At 37.7% G+C, this 17,446-nt stretch overlaps 1 protein-coding gene across 5 annotated transcripts in view; it reads right to left on the reverse strand.

Annotated features, from left to right (window-relative positions):
- The window catches only part of cmpy (crimpy), a 261,260-nt gene that overhangs the window by 155,035 nt on the left and 88,779 nt on the right, over positions 1-17,446 (reverse strand). For 4 of the 5 annotated variants that reach the window (XM_085480231.1, XM_029300885.2, XM_029300884.2 and 1 more), the window contains exon 6: positions 12,173-12,217. The exons of the other annotated variant lie outside the window; for it this stretch is intronic. In XM_085480231.1, coding sequence (XP_085336357.1) covers positions 12,173-12,217 — 45 coding nt within the window. The remainder of the gene's footprint in view (positions 1-12,172; positions 12,218-17,446) is intronic. 5 annotated transcript variants of the gene reach the window in all.

Genomic DNA, 17,446 nt, shown 5'->3' on the forward strand with positions numbered 1-17,446 from the left:
TTCGTAATAAATTGGCGCGCGCGCAATAATACATATACCGAATCAATAACACGCGCGTTATATTGTATTATCAGAATATTGCGTGACGATGTTTTATGCACACGTTGTGAATGTTCGATCGTGCCGTTGCTTTATTTCGCAGCACGAACGGAGAAACTCGAAACCACGACAATTAAACGGCTTCGCGAACATAATGCAACAGCATGCACTCCACCGGTACACGAAACTTCATACTAATACTGCGCCTGACACTCGAAGCTATTAAGATACCGAGTTGGACCAAGATTCGCCATTGTATAAACGCGAAGCGCATTAATCCGATTCGCGCTTATCCACTAATTACCGTATCATACTTGACAATGAGAGCAACTGGCAACTTGGATATACGACCATAATTCCTGTACTGCCTTCCCATGCGATAATGCATTAAGAACATTGTATATATTCGATATAGATTAAACAGTACTCAAACATGCACGAAAACAAGTGTACATATATATAAATAATTTTTTTTGCATCACGCTTAATTGGCGCAATCGCATTTTATATATATTTTTGTATAGATATAGGTACTAAATTTTTATCTCCAACATATCGCGAACTTCCAATATATGTTTTATTTATCTATATATATATATATATATCTCGACCAATCATATTAAATTTAAATACATATGTATATATTTTTGCAAAATCGATTTCATTATATATTTATGTAATTATGTACGCTGTTTGGAATCGCAGTATAAATATTCTTTTCTAATTATTCTTTTTTATAGAAAAATTTATTTTTAAGTATAATTAAAGTGATGAGTGAGAGAGAGAGAGGAAAAAGAGAGAAAAAGCGAATTCGAGCAACCGAAGGGACACGAAAAAAACAGATAAAAATATTTTGCTCTGGTCGAAATGCAAAATTTTTTACCTCGCCATTCTTTTCGTTCGCAGTGCGTAAAAAATATCGCAAAATATATTTTATCGGATAAATATATATCTTATCTCTGTACAAAATTATCTCGTAACGAGCACAAACGTATCCGAAGATGCAGAAAGAAACCGCGGATCTGAAAATAGTCGAGAAGCGAAAGAGAAATAATAAGTATAACAATGACTGCGCCGAATACCGCGATTTTTCATCGCGAGAGGAAACAACTCGCTCGAGAATTACAGCGAAATTCATTCGTAAAGCGGAATAGCGATCGAACTTTTCTCCTTATGCGATTTTACGCGATTTCTCATGAGCTACGGGTCCTCCTATACTTCACTCGAGAAAGTTTCAGCACCTCTCTCGAGAGAAGCGGATCGACTTGGCACGTTTTTCTGCAACGACCGCCCACCACCATCATCCATGTCCATTCTTCTTTCTCCCCCATCCTCCCCCTCGGTCCATTACCGCCCCCCGCTGTGCGATATCCTTTTATTCTCATCGTAAATTGATTCACGGTCCTGCCGACACGGACTATCCGGACATGCCACGAAAGTTTCGCCATACCTGAATTATGTGATGTGCGCGTATATGTTAGTCGCCGATCTCTCTCTAGTTGCAATCTCTACGAAATTAAATGACGCCAAATTATTATGTCGATGCGTTTCCCTCACAGAAAAAACAGTATCCTTGAGAGAATGCAAATATGCCTCGATTCAAGTATATTTTATCCTTATAATAGCGCCAAATATAAATAATTTGGGATAAAGGATAATTTATCCTTAAAACAAAGTGCAAAATATTCTTGATTGAAGTTGAAATTTACTTATAAATATTGCAAGGACAAGTGACAAGTGTGCATCGGATATAAGCGGTACTTTCAAATATATATAATAATTCTTCAAGTTCAAATGTAACTAAGTTTGTTTTTACCATATGCGATTTTTAAAACAAGAATATATCTTAAGGATAAAATATATTTTACACAAACTTATTTATTAAGGCAAATGAAAATTTGTGATTACAAAGAGCATTCTATGCTTAAATAAATCAAATAGCGTTCAAGAATAAAAATATACTTGAATCAAGGATTCCTTTTTTTCTGTGCTCGTAGATAATAACGTTTATATGAGACACAAAAATGTTCTCTACGTACGCGTATGTGAGAAGAATGAGACATTTCAAGAGCCAAAAAATTCCGAGATTACAGTTATTAATTGACAATGAAGCAAAAAGTTTCGCAACGTATTGATTTTCAGAAGCGATTTAGTATAAACTTTCATGAACGCTCCGCGTGTTCCATACTTCGTACTTATCCCGACGAGCTGTTGAACGAGACAGAAAAGATAATACCAGCAAACGCATTTGGCATTTGCGAGGTTTTCACGGCTTAATAGCAGCGCATTTGTAACTACCTGACGTATTTAGCGGCGCGATGCAGCAATGTATGTATTTAAAGTTTGCTCTCGATGCGCCAAGATGCTGCGCGCGTTTCGTGTCTCGCAATTTACATGTTATTCCGGCGTTTATGCATACATTACCTCGGATTATTCTCGCGTTTCGTTACGTTGTTTCAACGTTATTTCAACGTGCCACGCATTACTTTCGCACAGATAAATATACGTATATATATGTGCGCCTAATGAAGGCCAATAAGAATAAGAGAGGGAGACTGGATAAATAAGAGCGATACACCACTTCGACGTTCATTGAAACATTTCATTAGCAGGGTCTGCAAGATTGCAACGAATTTGCATTTTTGACTCGCGGTATAAATCGTTCAAAGTAAAACAAAAAAAAATGTACTCGAATGACGAACCCGATATAAATAAAAAAAAGGAACGATCATCATTTTACTTTCGTCCGTTCCTCGAAATGATACATGCGCCGAGTAAAAACGTGTTTCGGGACGATAATTTCTTCGCGATGATCGTCAAGAGCGAACCGGCTTTCGCTCATCGTTTCGACCGTATACTTAAAGCGAAATATAATTTGATAAAATGTCGCACGAAGAAGGCAACAACAAAATAACGAGAGATCAACGGAGAAATAGAGAATTTCGCACTCTGCATCCCTCTGTTTACAACATGCGGAGAAAATCTCTCGAGAGATTCGAAGTGATGTCCCCCTGATTAAAGCCAAGCATCTCTCAGCGTTTCCTCGACGATCTCCCGTTTCCATCTCGCGGGCTTCTGCGAACGAAAGCGAAATCCGAGATCGCGTTATCGAGCCGCGCGAGCTCCGTTGTACGTCATCGTACACCGGAGAACTTTGTTCCCATTCTCTACGAGGTATAAGCGTCGCATCGGCGTCCGTTTTCATGGACGAGCGCGAAGGTGGACTCGCCAAGAATCGCAAAACAAAAGAAATGCAAAAGTCCGAATCCCTATATGTGGCATTTAGCATTTTAATTCCATTGTGGGTTTCACGAAAGCGCGGAATGCCGACGAATGTCGAGAAACGGGATAAAATGTAGTAAATCGCGTATGGTTACGCTAATGAGGTAAAAAAAAAAAAAACGTAAACAACGAATTACATATATGCGATTCTAAATAAGAGTATTGCGCAATCCTTCGTCGATATAATTTTACGATAAGTTATAAATTTAATAAAAATATATATTGTGCAATATATTCACGAATGTACATATTATATATGTCTTGTCAATTTATATTCTCTCGCGGCTTTCACGCAGATAAAAAAAAATATTAAAATTATGTCACCAGTCCATATATGCACCGGAATATCAATTTTTTCTCCGCTTGTACAACTTGATATGAAAAGAGGGCAAAAAATATACACGCATCCTTCTACCCGGACAGACCTTGGCCGTATTTAACGAGTTGCGGAGTTCACGTATTTCTCTCGGCAGAAACTTTCCTTTTAAGCAAATGCAGAAAGGCGTCGGCGCCTCAAAGAGCAGCTAAATAACGCTCTCGCGCGGCAGAGAAACGCGTTTGCCAAAAGATGCTTTTTGCTATCTTTTTTTCCTTCTCTTTCTCTCCTTTCCCTCTGTGCTCCGACACGAAAACCAGTCATCGATGCATTCGATGCCGGGAGTCGAGCGAGCTCGACATGATACAAACACACACACACACAAGTAACAAGAAAAGAAAAAAGTGAAAGAGAGAAAGAGAGGCTTCGCATGCTTCACGCTGTTAATTAGCGACGTCCTCGCATGGTATTTCGTTTCGTACTTCGGAGCCTGCACGGTTCTTCCTGGTGCTCCAACCAATCGGCGTTTGCCTCTTTTTATCTTTTTTGGATCCTATATCGAATCGGCTGATATTGCGCGCGAAACTGTAACATCGCAAAGAAAGACAAAGAACAGACACGAATGAATGGAGAAAGAGGAGAGAGATTTTATATAGCTTTCACATCGCGAGAGCTTCTCTTTTTTGTCGCACGACTAACTTTCGCGCGTAACAACGAAACTGTGTTAGAGACGTACCTAACTCGAGTAAGAAAAACGGAGGCCAGGTCGAGAAAGAAAAGACAAAAGGCAGGAGTTCGTTCGTAGCGTTTGTTACGATTGTATTCCGTTCGGATCATCGTGACCCATTTTTATCCGACTCGATAGTTACGAAACGAGGAACGAGACAAATTCGCGTCACGAAGTCATTACGCAGAGTATGAACGACCCAGCGTGACTCTTTGTCTATCATACGCGTCACATTTCTATTTATTTTTAAAACAACGAGATTTTTATCGACTACACACACACACACACTACCTTTTCTTCGTCCGACCCACTTTTCGATATATATGTATATATATTCGCGATTATCCCGCGCAAAGGATTTGTTTGTCCCTTTATTCAATTATATTCTATTTTTCCTTTACGATGCTGTGTCGCGTGTCGTGAGTTTAATATTAGCTCGACATTGTTTGTTTGGCCATGCTTTTCGATCATAAAGGAATTGAATTAACTTTTCTCTCTGTCTCTCTATTTTTACCAGCCACTCGCTTAATAAAGACGAAATTGGTCAACAATATGATACGATATAGTGTTTAATAATGCGCAGTGCTTTTTCAGTTATATCTCGTCGGCGGAGTTATGCTCGTAAAATCGAATAACGACCAGTGTAACTGACATAATCGCAAACCGAGAAGAGCAAATAATATTGATTATACGACGTACTTGCATTGCAGGATGAAAATATATACTCTAATATCCAGTCTATAAACAACGATGACACATCAAATGAGTAATCGGAAAGAAATTTACAACTGATAAACAATAACGAGACAATTATGTAAGTAAATCTCGCGTAAGGAATAAAGATCGATTCTTCCCTCAAAAAGCATTGACAGATTTCTTCAGTTTCGTTTCATCGGCAAGAAAGTGTACGCGATGATGGTGGAAAAACCATAAAAGGATTGTGACACTCGAGAGATCGGCGGAGCGTAGCACATAAATCACGGGTTAATTTTTTAAAAAGCATTCGCGGTCGCGATACACTGCAAACGCGCAATTAATCTTGCCTAGTGGGTCCGTCTTTGCACAGAAAAACCGCATCCACGTATATACATCGCCGTTATACAAGCGTGTATGTAAGCGATACCTGTTTAATTTATTCGCTCGCGCGAATAATCTTCTAAGAGGCAAAGAGCAACAGTCAACCGTTTCGGAATACGATGTATAAATGATGGAGAATACATGAATTTCTGATATAGTTTCGCGAGTATGTATATATACGAGGAGAGTTCGAAAACATTTTCAAACAATTCTCGCATCGATTCGAAATATCAAAGCGAGATGCGCGCAATATTTTATTCATACATAGATCCGCGAAATATATCCAACTTTTTCTATTCACTTCCCTCATCCAACCCCTCTCTCTCTCTAGAATAAATCGTTTTTTCGCGGCGCGTAAAATTTAATTTGCACTGCGTGTGTGTGTTATCGTTTCCAGATAACCAATTCAATTAATCTCGCAATGGAACGAAGAAGCAATCTCTCAACGAACAAAACGCCGCGTCGACGACGGGCGTCGTTTGGTCGCGATAAGGTATACGATTGATCGATCGGCAATAAACAATAGAATGATCGACTTACCGATGATGCAGCAGCAGGAGAGCAGCAGGACCATTACTCGTAACGACCTCATGGTATCTTGCTCGCTCGGGATCACGCAACACACATTCGCCCCGACTACAACTTTTCCTCTTGTCACGTCATAACCGGCGTCTCGAGACAGAATCGTATATAGCCCGGTCTTCTGGTTTTTTTTTCTCTTTTTCTTCTTCTTCTCCTTCTCAATAAATTTCCATTATACGATCGTTGTCGACGACGTCGGTATTTACCACTCTTTCACACTACGCGCGCGAACACAAATATGTGTCTTCTTTTCCTCTTCTTCACTTCTTTGTCTTTCTCTTTTTTTTCCAATAAACGCGGATAGTTACAACACTGTCGCGATAGAATGAGCGCGAACACAATCAGTGTAACGAGCTCGTTACGTCATTAGCAATCTATTTTTTTCCTTCTACGTTGCACTGACGCGATGACAAGTTCGCGTACTCGCGAATCGAATGTTCTTCACGGACAGAAATAGAAGAGATGATTCGATTCGATATGTATCTGTACGTCGCACTCTACTTGTTCTCGCTTCCCCTTTCTCCTCGAGTTTCAGTTCGCTTTCTCGTGTTCGTAAATAACTGTCGAAATTCAAAAGCGCGCGAAACGTAGAAACGCGAGACCTAACTTGCACAAGAAGGCGCGAGAAAACACAGTTATTTCAAAAGTACGCGCAAAGGGAGCGACCTTACTATTTCAAGTTTAACAATGCGATACGACTCGCGGCTAATTATGCACCTTCCTCCGGCGAGAGACTAGCATTAATGACCTACCGCCGTCAAGACTCGTTTGTCACTACACACCACCTAACCACAGAACGACGCGACGCGAACTGCGTTACGCTCAACGCGAAGCGCTGCTACATTCAGAGCGCGACAGTGCTACTACACTCGACATTTACTTTCGGCACTCGCGCGCGATCGAACTTTGATCGAATCGATAATAATCGATATCGACAATCGGCACCAATAATCGAAATTTAAAAAGACTACTTTTGACAGATATCAGCTGATCGGCGAACTTTTATCGAATCGATAATACAGACACCAATAATTGAAATTTAAAAAGACAGCTACTTTTGACAGATATCAGCTGATCGGCGGCGATTGACGTCGCGTCCCCTTGTTGTCATCCTCCGTTCGTTCCTGGTGAAAATTAAAGGACGTTCTTCTCTCGAAGAAACGAAGGGAAAATCTTAACGAACGAAATTATCGCGCGGCGCCGTTCGCTCTGTGCTCTGATAATTAAGATACTCGGTAGCCGGTAATTTCGCTCGACACAACCCTGGATTCGCCGCCGGTCTTTCTCTTCCCGTCTCTCTGTTCTTCTCTTTGCGCGCCTGTTTTCGCCTTCCTCTTTTTCTCTTCCTTCTCCTTCCTACCTCTCGCAGCCGGCTGTTACTCCGTTCGGTATTCAACAGCGTTGTTGTTGCCTAACAAAGTTGGAGCACGGTCTAATAAATAGACGCATCTCGATAAACCTTACGTTACGGAGCCGATATTGCCGGTGCCTGAGTTACAAGATTGCAGAAGCGCCCGATTAGATGACCTATAGCTCTCGAACTGCGATCGCTATCACGAAATCGAGAACTACCCGAAACCCTACCAACGTCAGAGAGATCCGATTAATTCTCTACCTGCTACGTGCTTCCCTTTCGTGCAGTATTACACAATCGCGAAGTATTACGTCAAATCTCGGGCAATTCGTCATATCTCGATATTCCAAAGATATCGTAGAACAATCGTAGAACAATCGTAGAATGAATAGGTTCTACAAGTCTCGATAATTAGAACGCTTATTCTAATAAGGACGCAATCATAATAAAAGATCTCTTTTTCCATAAAATATCGCGCTGCATTTATATAAAAGAATGTAATAATAATTTATACGTTCCCCAGGTCAAAAATTAAATTAATCATTTTTTAAATAAAATTGTAAATACATTTAAAATAATTATTTTCTTGTTAAATGATTCGTAATAGATGTGTCTATCAAATAGATAGAAAAAAAGATATATTACCACGTAAATATTTCAGTATCGTTCTATTATTTGCCATTGGCGTGACGTCAAAGTCTCTAGGCGGAAGTCAAATAATCTTTACACGCAATCGACCGACCGACCGAGAGGTGAAAAGATCGAATCCTTTTATGGTCGTCGTGTGTTCGTGCACGACGATCGAACGTTTTGTGTTTCTGCTATTCATCGTAAGCAAAACGGAGCAGCCTACCTAGACCTAGGCTTTACGATGCGATGCCATGATCGGCGAATTCGATTTAATCCGGGCTACACGACGATCGTGACGAAAGGCGGGTCATATAACGGCCCGCGATTGGAAACTTTATCGACCTGATCGGATATCTCCGCGTGCATGGAATAATCCGTGAAATATATGCTGTTGCGCGTATAATTCTGTTTTTTTTACCATCAAAAAATCCTCGACATGTCCGGGATCGCGCGGGTTTCGCATTACGTGACCGAGCGACGCGATGAAAAAAATTGACGTACCGTGTATATATCAAAGTAATGAATTATTCCGTAAAATTTGCGAGCTCTCGCGTTCCCAGATCTTTTTGCAATTTTTAAAGCTTTCGTTATTATTTTACTTTTTGCAGAAAAAAATGTATAACTATTTTATACTTTTTAAAGTAAAATTATTGTTTTACACGGTTTCACGTTGATGCGTAAAATTAAACAATATCCATTTTTAACAACCAGAAACTCGGTTATACTCTATGTATATATACTTAAACACACGTTGACTCATAATTTCCAAGAAACAAACATTTACAATCAAGAGACAAAATTATATGGAAAATATTCCAAAAGGGGATACAAGGAAGTCGTCTCTTTGCCAACAATTCGAGTCGCGAAAACAAAGTTACAAGCAAGTTTTGCCACCAAGTCGCCTCCAGCACTTCAGGTAAACTCTTTCGCAAAGTTGTAGAAGCTTTTGTGTTCTATGATTAATACGGGACATCCCGCACGTCGTGCTCGACTCGCGTAGTACGAATGGCTCGTATGCCAATCGATAAATCATCGTAATTATACCTCCGACGTTGGCCTATAACGTTATCTCGCGGGAGCCAGAGTTGCAATCGACCGTGGAATCTAAGACAGATTTCTTTGTCGCATTAACGGCGGCCCATCTCCTCCTTCACGTCGTAATAAACAAGAAAGACCGAAAGACTCACTCTATCTCTCTCTCTTTCTTCTATCTTTATATCTGCAGTTTATCTTTATAACTCTCTCTCTAAACGTGCCCTATCGCGCGAAACGATACACTACGTCAGTCGAGTAAGCATCCCCCCCGGTGATTCAGGTGCACTTTTTGAACGTGAACGTCTTATCGGGTAGGTAACACCTGAAATTGGGTCGCGTATATCAATCCGCGTATCAAGGACAGGCGTCGTAAAAAATTCCTCGAGTTATTTACAATCGCTTATGGTCGACGCACCTTCTTGCGAGAAGCATTAAAGAGACCTTGTTATCTTGCGAACGAAAAGCGAAGATAATAAAAGCAGATCCTAAACAGCATTAATGCTTATTAATACAAAGCGATGTCTCTCTTATTAAGAATTTTATGTCAGCGAGTAACGGTGAGCGAGCAATCAATACGATACACGGGAATACGAAATGTATGCAGGTGCTGGTTCTTTTTTTTTTCTTTTTTCAACCAGGCAGAAGAGATATTTTCGTCCAGGCGATTAATCCGCATTAGTGTCAGCGGAGAGTTTTTTTCTGACCCACGGCGAGTCGTTTATCCATTTCGTGTCAGTAGCTACACTGTTTTACGCGATAGACACATTTATCAGATAGTGACAGCATGTATAATTTCGAACAATAGATACACGCGGTGTGTCGAAAAGAAATTAATATCCACGCATTAATTCAGCGGAACGAATAGGTGTGCCTTACGCTAGACTGACACGTTCACGAACCTTTGAACCGATCTGTACAAACACCTGTACGTGCGAAGCAGATGTAGGTATCGGCTGGAATCATTAATCAACGTGGTCCGCTCTTTAAACCGTGTGATGCAAATGGAACCGCGTCCGTTCACGTTTTACGCAACAAAATTCTCCCAATGAAAAAGAAGTCAATTTCACGATCTCGCGAAATTTTGTGCTCTCAAAGCTTCGTTTGTATTTCGCAAATCACCGAATCATTCGATCGATTTAGCACGATGAATCACTTAATTACGATCTGTTTATTATTTAGAGTAGACCGTATCAATTTGTTTGATTAACGCACTAAAGAAGAGTTATATTTTATGGAACGTATTTCCGGCAGAATCATCTATTAACTCCGTCGACAGATTCCGTCCATGATAACCGAAAATGTTAAGCGTCGCGGAGACTTCTGCGGGAGAGAACCGCACGACAATTACTACCGCGACTAGGGAGGAAGTCCCGAAGTCTAGCGACAAGTCGAAGAGCAAGCGGCAGCGCGACACGTCCAACTGTTTCGAAATTCATCGAGTTCCGACTCCGAGAGTTTCCACGCAAGGGAGGGTCGAAGAGACGGAGCCATTAGACGGTATACGGGATAGGATGTTGTAGACCCGAATGTGTACGTTTTCGAAAGCTCGTCCACACCAAGATCGTAGTGGATTGCCGTTGTTGTTCTAACAAGATACCGATGTACGTGCGTCCGTTCAGCATCCTGAGATTAAGGGCGACCGCACGTTGCCAATACGCTCGTATTGACATTCCGAGAGAAAATCGACTAGTCGCGATCGATTACGATGCAAACCGCCCTTACATCGTATTTTGGTGGAAGAGGGTTATCGATAAGTCTCGTAGTAATCGCCCGAAAATAATTTATCACTTCAGAAAGCAAAAAAAAATATAACCGCCTGTATTAAATTTATACAACAAAACTAAGCAAACACTAGACTATATAAAAAAATTTATTACTTCTATATGTATATAAAATGTATAGGAATATGTGTGTATATATATATATATATATATTACTATATAACTTTTTAAACACGCTCTTATATCACTGTTATAAATAAATATACTTTTTGTAATACAAAGCAATATTATTTTCATATATAGCGAGATTAGATTATCTAAATAAATTTATAGAATGTGCTTCGTATTCTAAAATAAAATTGTATGCCACATGAATAATATACTATAAATTTAATATTGTAACTAAATAAAAATATAATTAAATTTTACTAAGCATATTACATTTATTTTTACTTATTTAGCACTCTAAAGATGACTCTGAAAACGGGTCACGTCGCGTGTTACGTCGCGATCGAAACTATAACGGAAGATAATAAAATTCAGAGAAGGAGCAAGTCGCCGATGTCTGAATAAAGCTTTCGTGCGCGGAAATTTATATCCATGGGAAAATTATTGAAACGCGCCGCCGGCCGTCACGCATATCGTTGCCGCGGCCTTTATAAAATGCCGTCGCGCGCAATATATACATATCTCTTTCAGGAGGCATGCAAGAAAGTTACTGCAGCATTCTCTCCCTTCCTTTGCGCGTAACACGCGCAATCTTCCACGGTATACGCGTGAAAGGCTTCCGTATGCGAAACTCTGCTCTCGTTTCTCTCTTTCAGAAAATTTCCTTATTTCGAGCGATAAATTCCAATTTATCTCGCCAGTCAGATGCTAAAGATCGTAATATGTCGTCCGTTATGCAAAAGACTCACCTGCAGTCGTTATATGTGTGTGCGTATGTGTATTTATGTATGACTATATTTATCCGAAGCAATATATTTAATACTGTTCTATATTAACAACATGTAATGGGGCAATGTAACGCTCGTGTAAAGCTATTTTTTAATTAAATACTGTATTTTTCTCGAAGGATATCGATTCTCTTTAACAAAGTTTACATTTATTATTACACATCTAACGTTTTGATCGTACATATTGAATGTGGAATAAATTTATTATAACGTAACTTATAATAACTATTCAAAGATATAACAGTCTAGTAGACAGATTCAATCAGAGTTGATATCTAATTGGTGTTTTGAAAGCATTGTTGCTAGTATTGTAAAAAATGTTCCGCTCCATTAATCAACAAACGAGGAACATGTATATATCGATATTTGTTTTACGAATTACGGAATATATATAGTTTTCTTTAATTCTATTACACTTCGAAACTATGAAATGAAAATTAATTCAAAACTCACCGGTATGATGCGCGACAGCGGAGTCGTAGTATACAATGTTGTGATCTGTAAAATACAAATATTTTCAAATTATGTATATAGTGTCCAAAATGACTAATATTTTAAAAACTTATTGCACTGAATTGAATTTTTTATTCGCGTTTTTCAAACAGATAAAAGATTAAAAATCTATCTTATATGCATATAGTAATGAAAAAAATAAATTCTTTCCGCAAAGATCAAACTATTTAATTTCACAATTAATTTAATAAATAAATTTAAAAAGATAAATTTTATTCAACCCACGATTTTTCCATTCTGATACCACTCTGGTCCTTCTTTTTCTCTTTTATTCATCCTTTTACTATTTATTAATGACATCAACACTCATTCGCGAAAACGATTATTGCAATCGCATGCATAGATCAATAAAATACGATGATCGCGCGATTCTTTATAAGATACTCCAACATTAATCATTGACACAACATGTATTTTCTTATCGCGATTGAAGAACAATGTGAAAATAATGATTTATGGCCATCGAAAATTAATCAAAATTACGTATAATTAACTTATCGTAACAATATTGCTTCAAAAAATATATATATATATTTGCATTTTTTTTAAATTTATCATTTCGCGTTATGACATATAGAGATAGAGATATGCGAATTTTAATAAAAAATAAATACCGACTGAACGCATAATATATTTCTATTAAATCTCGCGATTAAACACGCATTTTACACGAGAGCCAACGATGTACTAATGCTGAAAATTTATATGTACGATTGATAGATAAAAATATGGAATCAACTACAACTTTTTTGTTTTTTAACAAACTTCACGATTTCATTCGATTCGAATTAAAGTCAAATTATATTCGTGACGTTTTGTAGTAAAAATAAAAATAATTTTCGTGTTTTCGCTTTAATACTAACATAAGTGACACTACCCAAGTCGAGTTAATATCTAATTAAAATTCCATACAGTCAAATATAATCAAGAGATTCCGTTACGAGCATATATGTACCTATATTTGAAACAACGAAATACATGTATCAATTAAGACCTATAATCATTAATTGTTAAAATAGTAGAGAATGCTCATGTCTAAGTAATACAACGATATGCACGAAGTGTAACACGTCATTACCGTCTTGCTCGAGCCTCACCGCGTAAATGATAGCAAGGTTAAACAGCGTACTATACACCGCGAGCATCGAAACAATGTGTCGTCATTCTCTCTCTTCTCATTACGAAATAAAAATGTATACGAAATATTCTACGCACTGCTATCAAGACGCGCAGCACATCTAATCGTGGAAGAGAGACGAACGAAGACTGCTTGTATTTGTATCCTTTCCATGCGCGACTGCTGCGTGTCTCGAATTAGGTTTCGATTATTAATAAATGATTGATGTGTCTAATTCTCTCTCGCGACATACTTTAACTATTTTTAATCCTGCGAATAGTATACTATGATTTTCAATTTAATAATTAATAACGGCTTAATAAATTACAATTAAATCAATTCGAAATAAAATATATTTGCTTTAAAGCATACGAAAGAAATAATTAGCGCCCGTGAATGTAGCAATAAAATAATAATAAAATGTTTAATATTTCGTGTCGTTTTATAATTTCTATAAAAACGAATATCGCAAAAAAAGTATTTGCTTTGACAGTCGCTTCGATACGCTCGACTTCGTTAAACGCAGGAATTAATTATCACACAGACTGATAATTTCTGATTCGTAAAGAATAATTATGCTGATTATTTATTAAAGCAGATATTTTCCTCGTGACATATTCATTTCAGATAGAAATCAAAACGTGACAGGAATGGGAATTATAAATTATTGTTTCATTGCGATTTATTTAAAACGATAATTATTCCTAAATATGTTAAAAATACATTAAATATATTTCGCTTTGCGTTTTAAATTTTTCACCGATTTCATTCACCGATTCATGCGATTTATTAATTATTTTCAAATTGCAAATACAAAGTAATGCACAACTCGAGAGATGCTAATAGAAAAAAAAAACATTAATCGTTAACGCAATTCATTCAAGATTGAAAAAACAGAATATTCATTTATTTCGTAGCGTGTTAAATATTTCGTAGTGAAAAGAAGAGAAACATTTCTCTATAAATATTATAATAAGCAATTATCAGATTGTGCAATTAATGACAAATAACACATAGGAATACGGCGGCTATTCGAAGTAATGAAAAGTCATAATAATATCGACTGTTTTTATTAACAATACATGTATTTCGCGAGATTTGTATGTGTTGGAAATGTGATCGTAATATTTGAATCTCAATTAAGTATTTTCTGAACAAACTAGTCATCAACTCGGCTCGTATCGCGCAATATCACAGTGAAACCGATATCATTTTCGTGTTTCTCGGTCACTAATAGAACGTCGCGAATAATAGTATGTATATATATATAAAATCCATTCCGAATCAAATAATAATGTGACGCGCACGTATTTAATAAGAAATTAATCCCATGTATATTCTAATATTTACTACGCTTGATATAAAACTCGTATGTTTGTAACACATTGTTATAATTTGTAGAATTTCGTATTTTGCAATAATTTATTGCATCTAAATCCATTACGCAAACAGTCGGTAAATTTATACTTTTAAGTATTGAAAATAACGGATTTTTAATATTATATATATATATATATACTTTAATTATATATATATATATATATACGCAAAAAATTGCTCAAAAATACGAGGATATAAATTTTGCTCATTGTCGTGAAAAATAATATGTGAATTTAATTACATGATTTTCGAGCATGGATCGTTTTCGCATTATTCTCTTGTCGTAATATATTAAAGTGCATATTGCGTGTGTGATAACGTCGGGAGTGTCATGTAAAGTGTCGAGCGACGATCGCATTCTGCTAATTAATGTGCGCACGAGTATAATTAATCGCATTTTCGCGAGTGAATGTGAGTGCCATCAATAAATAACAAAGGATCAACAAGAGAAGAAGGTCCAGGGTGGCATCAGACGTTGGCGAAGCAACATAAAGTAGGAAATTTTTAACTTATCTAATTTATTATTTGCTAGTTATAAAATTAATTGCTTATCTTTGTAGTAATTTATTTTTTTCTCATCACTATATAATATACAATATAATATAATGCATTCTAGAATAAATTTTCTACGAAAATATTGAAAATATTTATATATATGTTAATATTTAAAAATGTAAATGTAAGAATTATGTTTTTTATTCATATTTTATAATAATTTATATATACAGAAATCTTATTGGTAAACGATATAATTTTCTATTGAATATTTGTTGGAAGAACAAATAAAAAGTTTTATCACGCGTAATAATAATTTTTTGAAATATTGAGTTTCAGACACTATTTATACATAATCTCGAAATATTTATACATTTTACAAAACTCTCACAACGTTATGTACATACAACACTCCATTGCTGCGTATCGTATCGGTGAAGTACAAATTTATTTTTAACAAAATAATCGCGGGTCTCACAAGTTACAATAATGCATATAATTTTTGTGAAATTTTACTGACTGATGAAAAATAATTTCAAGTGTAAAAGATTTTAATTAAGAATAAAAATGATCCTATTTATTATACAATTCTTTGAAAGTTGAGAAAGAAAGATTTATGGATTTCTCTGACAATCTTGTTTCGTAACTTACTCTTTTACTTTCGCTGTTAGATATTTCTCACCGAAAGAGGGCAATAAACTTCTCGAACGTCAAAAATATACATCGTAGAGTCTATTTTCGCCTCTGATCGTGTTTATAATCCGTAACATGTGGATCGCGGTGTCCGATTCCGCGTATCTGCGTACACGTAATCCGGTCATTTCATACAGGATTGCGATATACACGGCTCTAACAATTTTACCGAAAAAGCGATGGTTTCTACGCGCGCGCATGGCGCGAGTGACACACTTGGGATGAAATAGGCCAACTACGGTGGAGGCCACCGGTTCGCTGACATCACTACCTGTATTACATTAGCCTACGCAAACGCTCTTGCACGCGTGCACACGAATGCATAATATCGCCCGAGCACGTGAACAGGCGGCGCGACTGCATGTCTTTTTGCATCGCGACATCAGAGAATCGAAGGTGGAAGAAAAAAGCGCGAACATACGCGAAGATACAATCTCTCGTTCCTCTTTCTTTCGCGCACAATAATGCTCTCTTTGATCCCTGCCTCCAGCAAAAAGATAGCGCACGCGCGAATCATTAAACTCCACCGACGAGGATAGAGAGACCGAGATGTAAGAGGGAATCGACAATGAGATGTTTCCGACACGTGTGTATATCCGCGACATTTGAATCCGTGCATTTCCCCGACAGGTAAAACGCGTCTGTTGTCGGGTCAATTTGCACAGCCGACACTCCTCGCTCGACTGCATAAAAATTAACTCGTAAAATTGACAAATCCTGATTGTACACCGAGACGGACATTGTTTCTGACTCTCTTGTATTTGTATATATGTAAATCCGTGACTACGCGCTTTGTGCACGGAATATCTGTGAATATTGTGCGCGACGTGCGAATATACGGATCAAGATTGCTCAGAGAGAATTATTGATAAATAGCAATTTTTACCATTTTCTCTTTGCACTATTACTGCGATAAATATCGGGAAATATACTTTTGCGAGCACACAATAAGAATATCTTACGAAAGGCACTGAGAACTCGCTAACGATGCCACGCCTTGAGCCGTAACACTGATCTCGAAAGGTGAAGGGCAACGCGATTCTCTGAAGCCAAATATTATTTGATCGCCACGCAATAATTTACAAACAAATTGACCGCGCGAGACTGGAGCTTATAATAAAAAGGAAGAGAAAGAGAGATGGAGAGAGATCAAGATTGCGCGCTATCAATTCTCGGAGCATGGAGATAGCCGATACTCTCGCTCGTTCTCTCTAGGATGGTGTCTAAGCACGTCCGCTAAACAGCTAGATACGTTTGCCAGATAAGAGATACTTATGGCACTTGAGGGTATGAACTCGTGACCGTCGGGACTGTACAAGGGAGGAGAATATAGTCTCGCCCTCTTATTGCCTCCGGAGTGGATATAACCTACGATATAACGGGTATCTATCTCGAGGACGAGGAAAAAGGACGGAAGCGGTTGCAAGAATTGCATTCGGCACGCGCGGGATCATCTTTGTCCTCCGGAGGACAACGTTGAATCGATCGAACCGCAATTTACTTGCTTCTCGATCTCTAATATTATTTTC

This window comes from Nylanderia fulva, unplaced genomic scaffold, assembly GCF_048542155.1.
Source record: "Nylanderia fulva isolate GAGA-0341 unplaced genomic scaffold, ASM4854215v1 Scaffold14, whole genome shotgun sequence".
In the NCBI taxonomy this organism is placed as follows: Eukaryota; Metazoa; Arthropoda; class Insecta; order Hymenoptera; family Formicidae; genus Nylanderia; species Nylanderia fulva.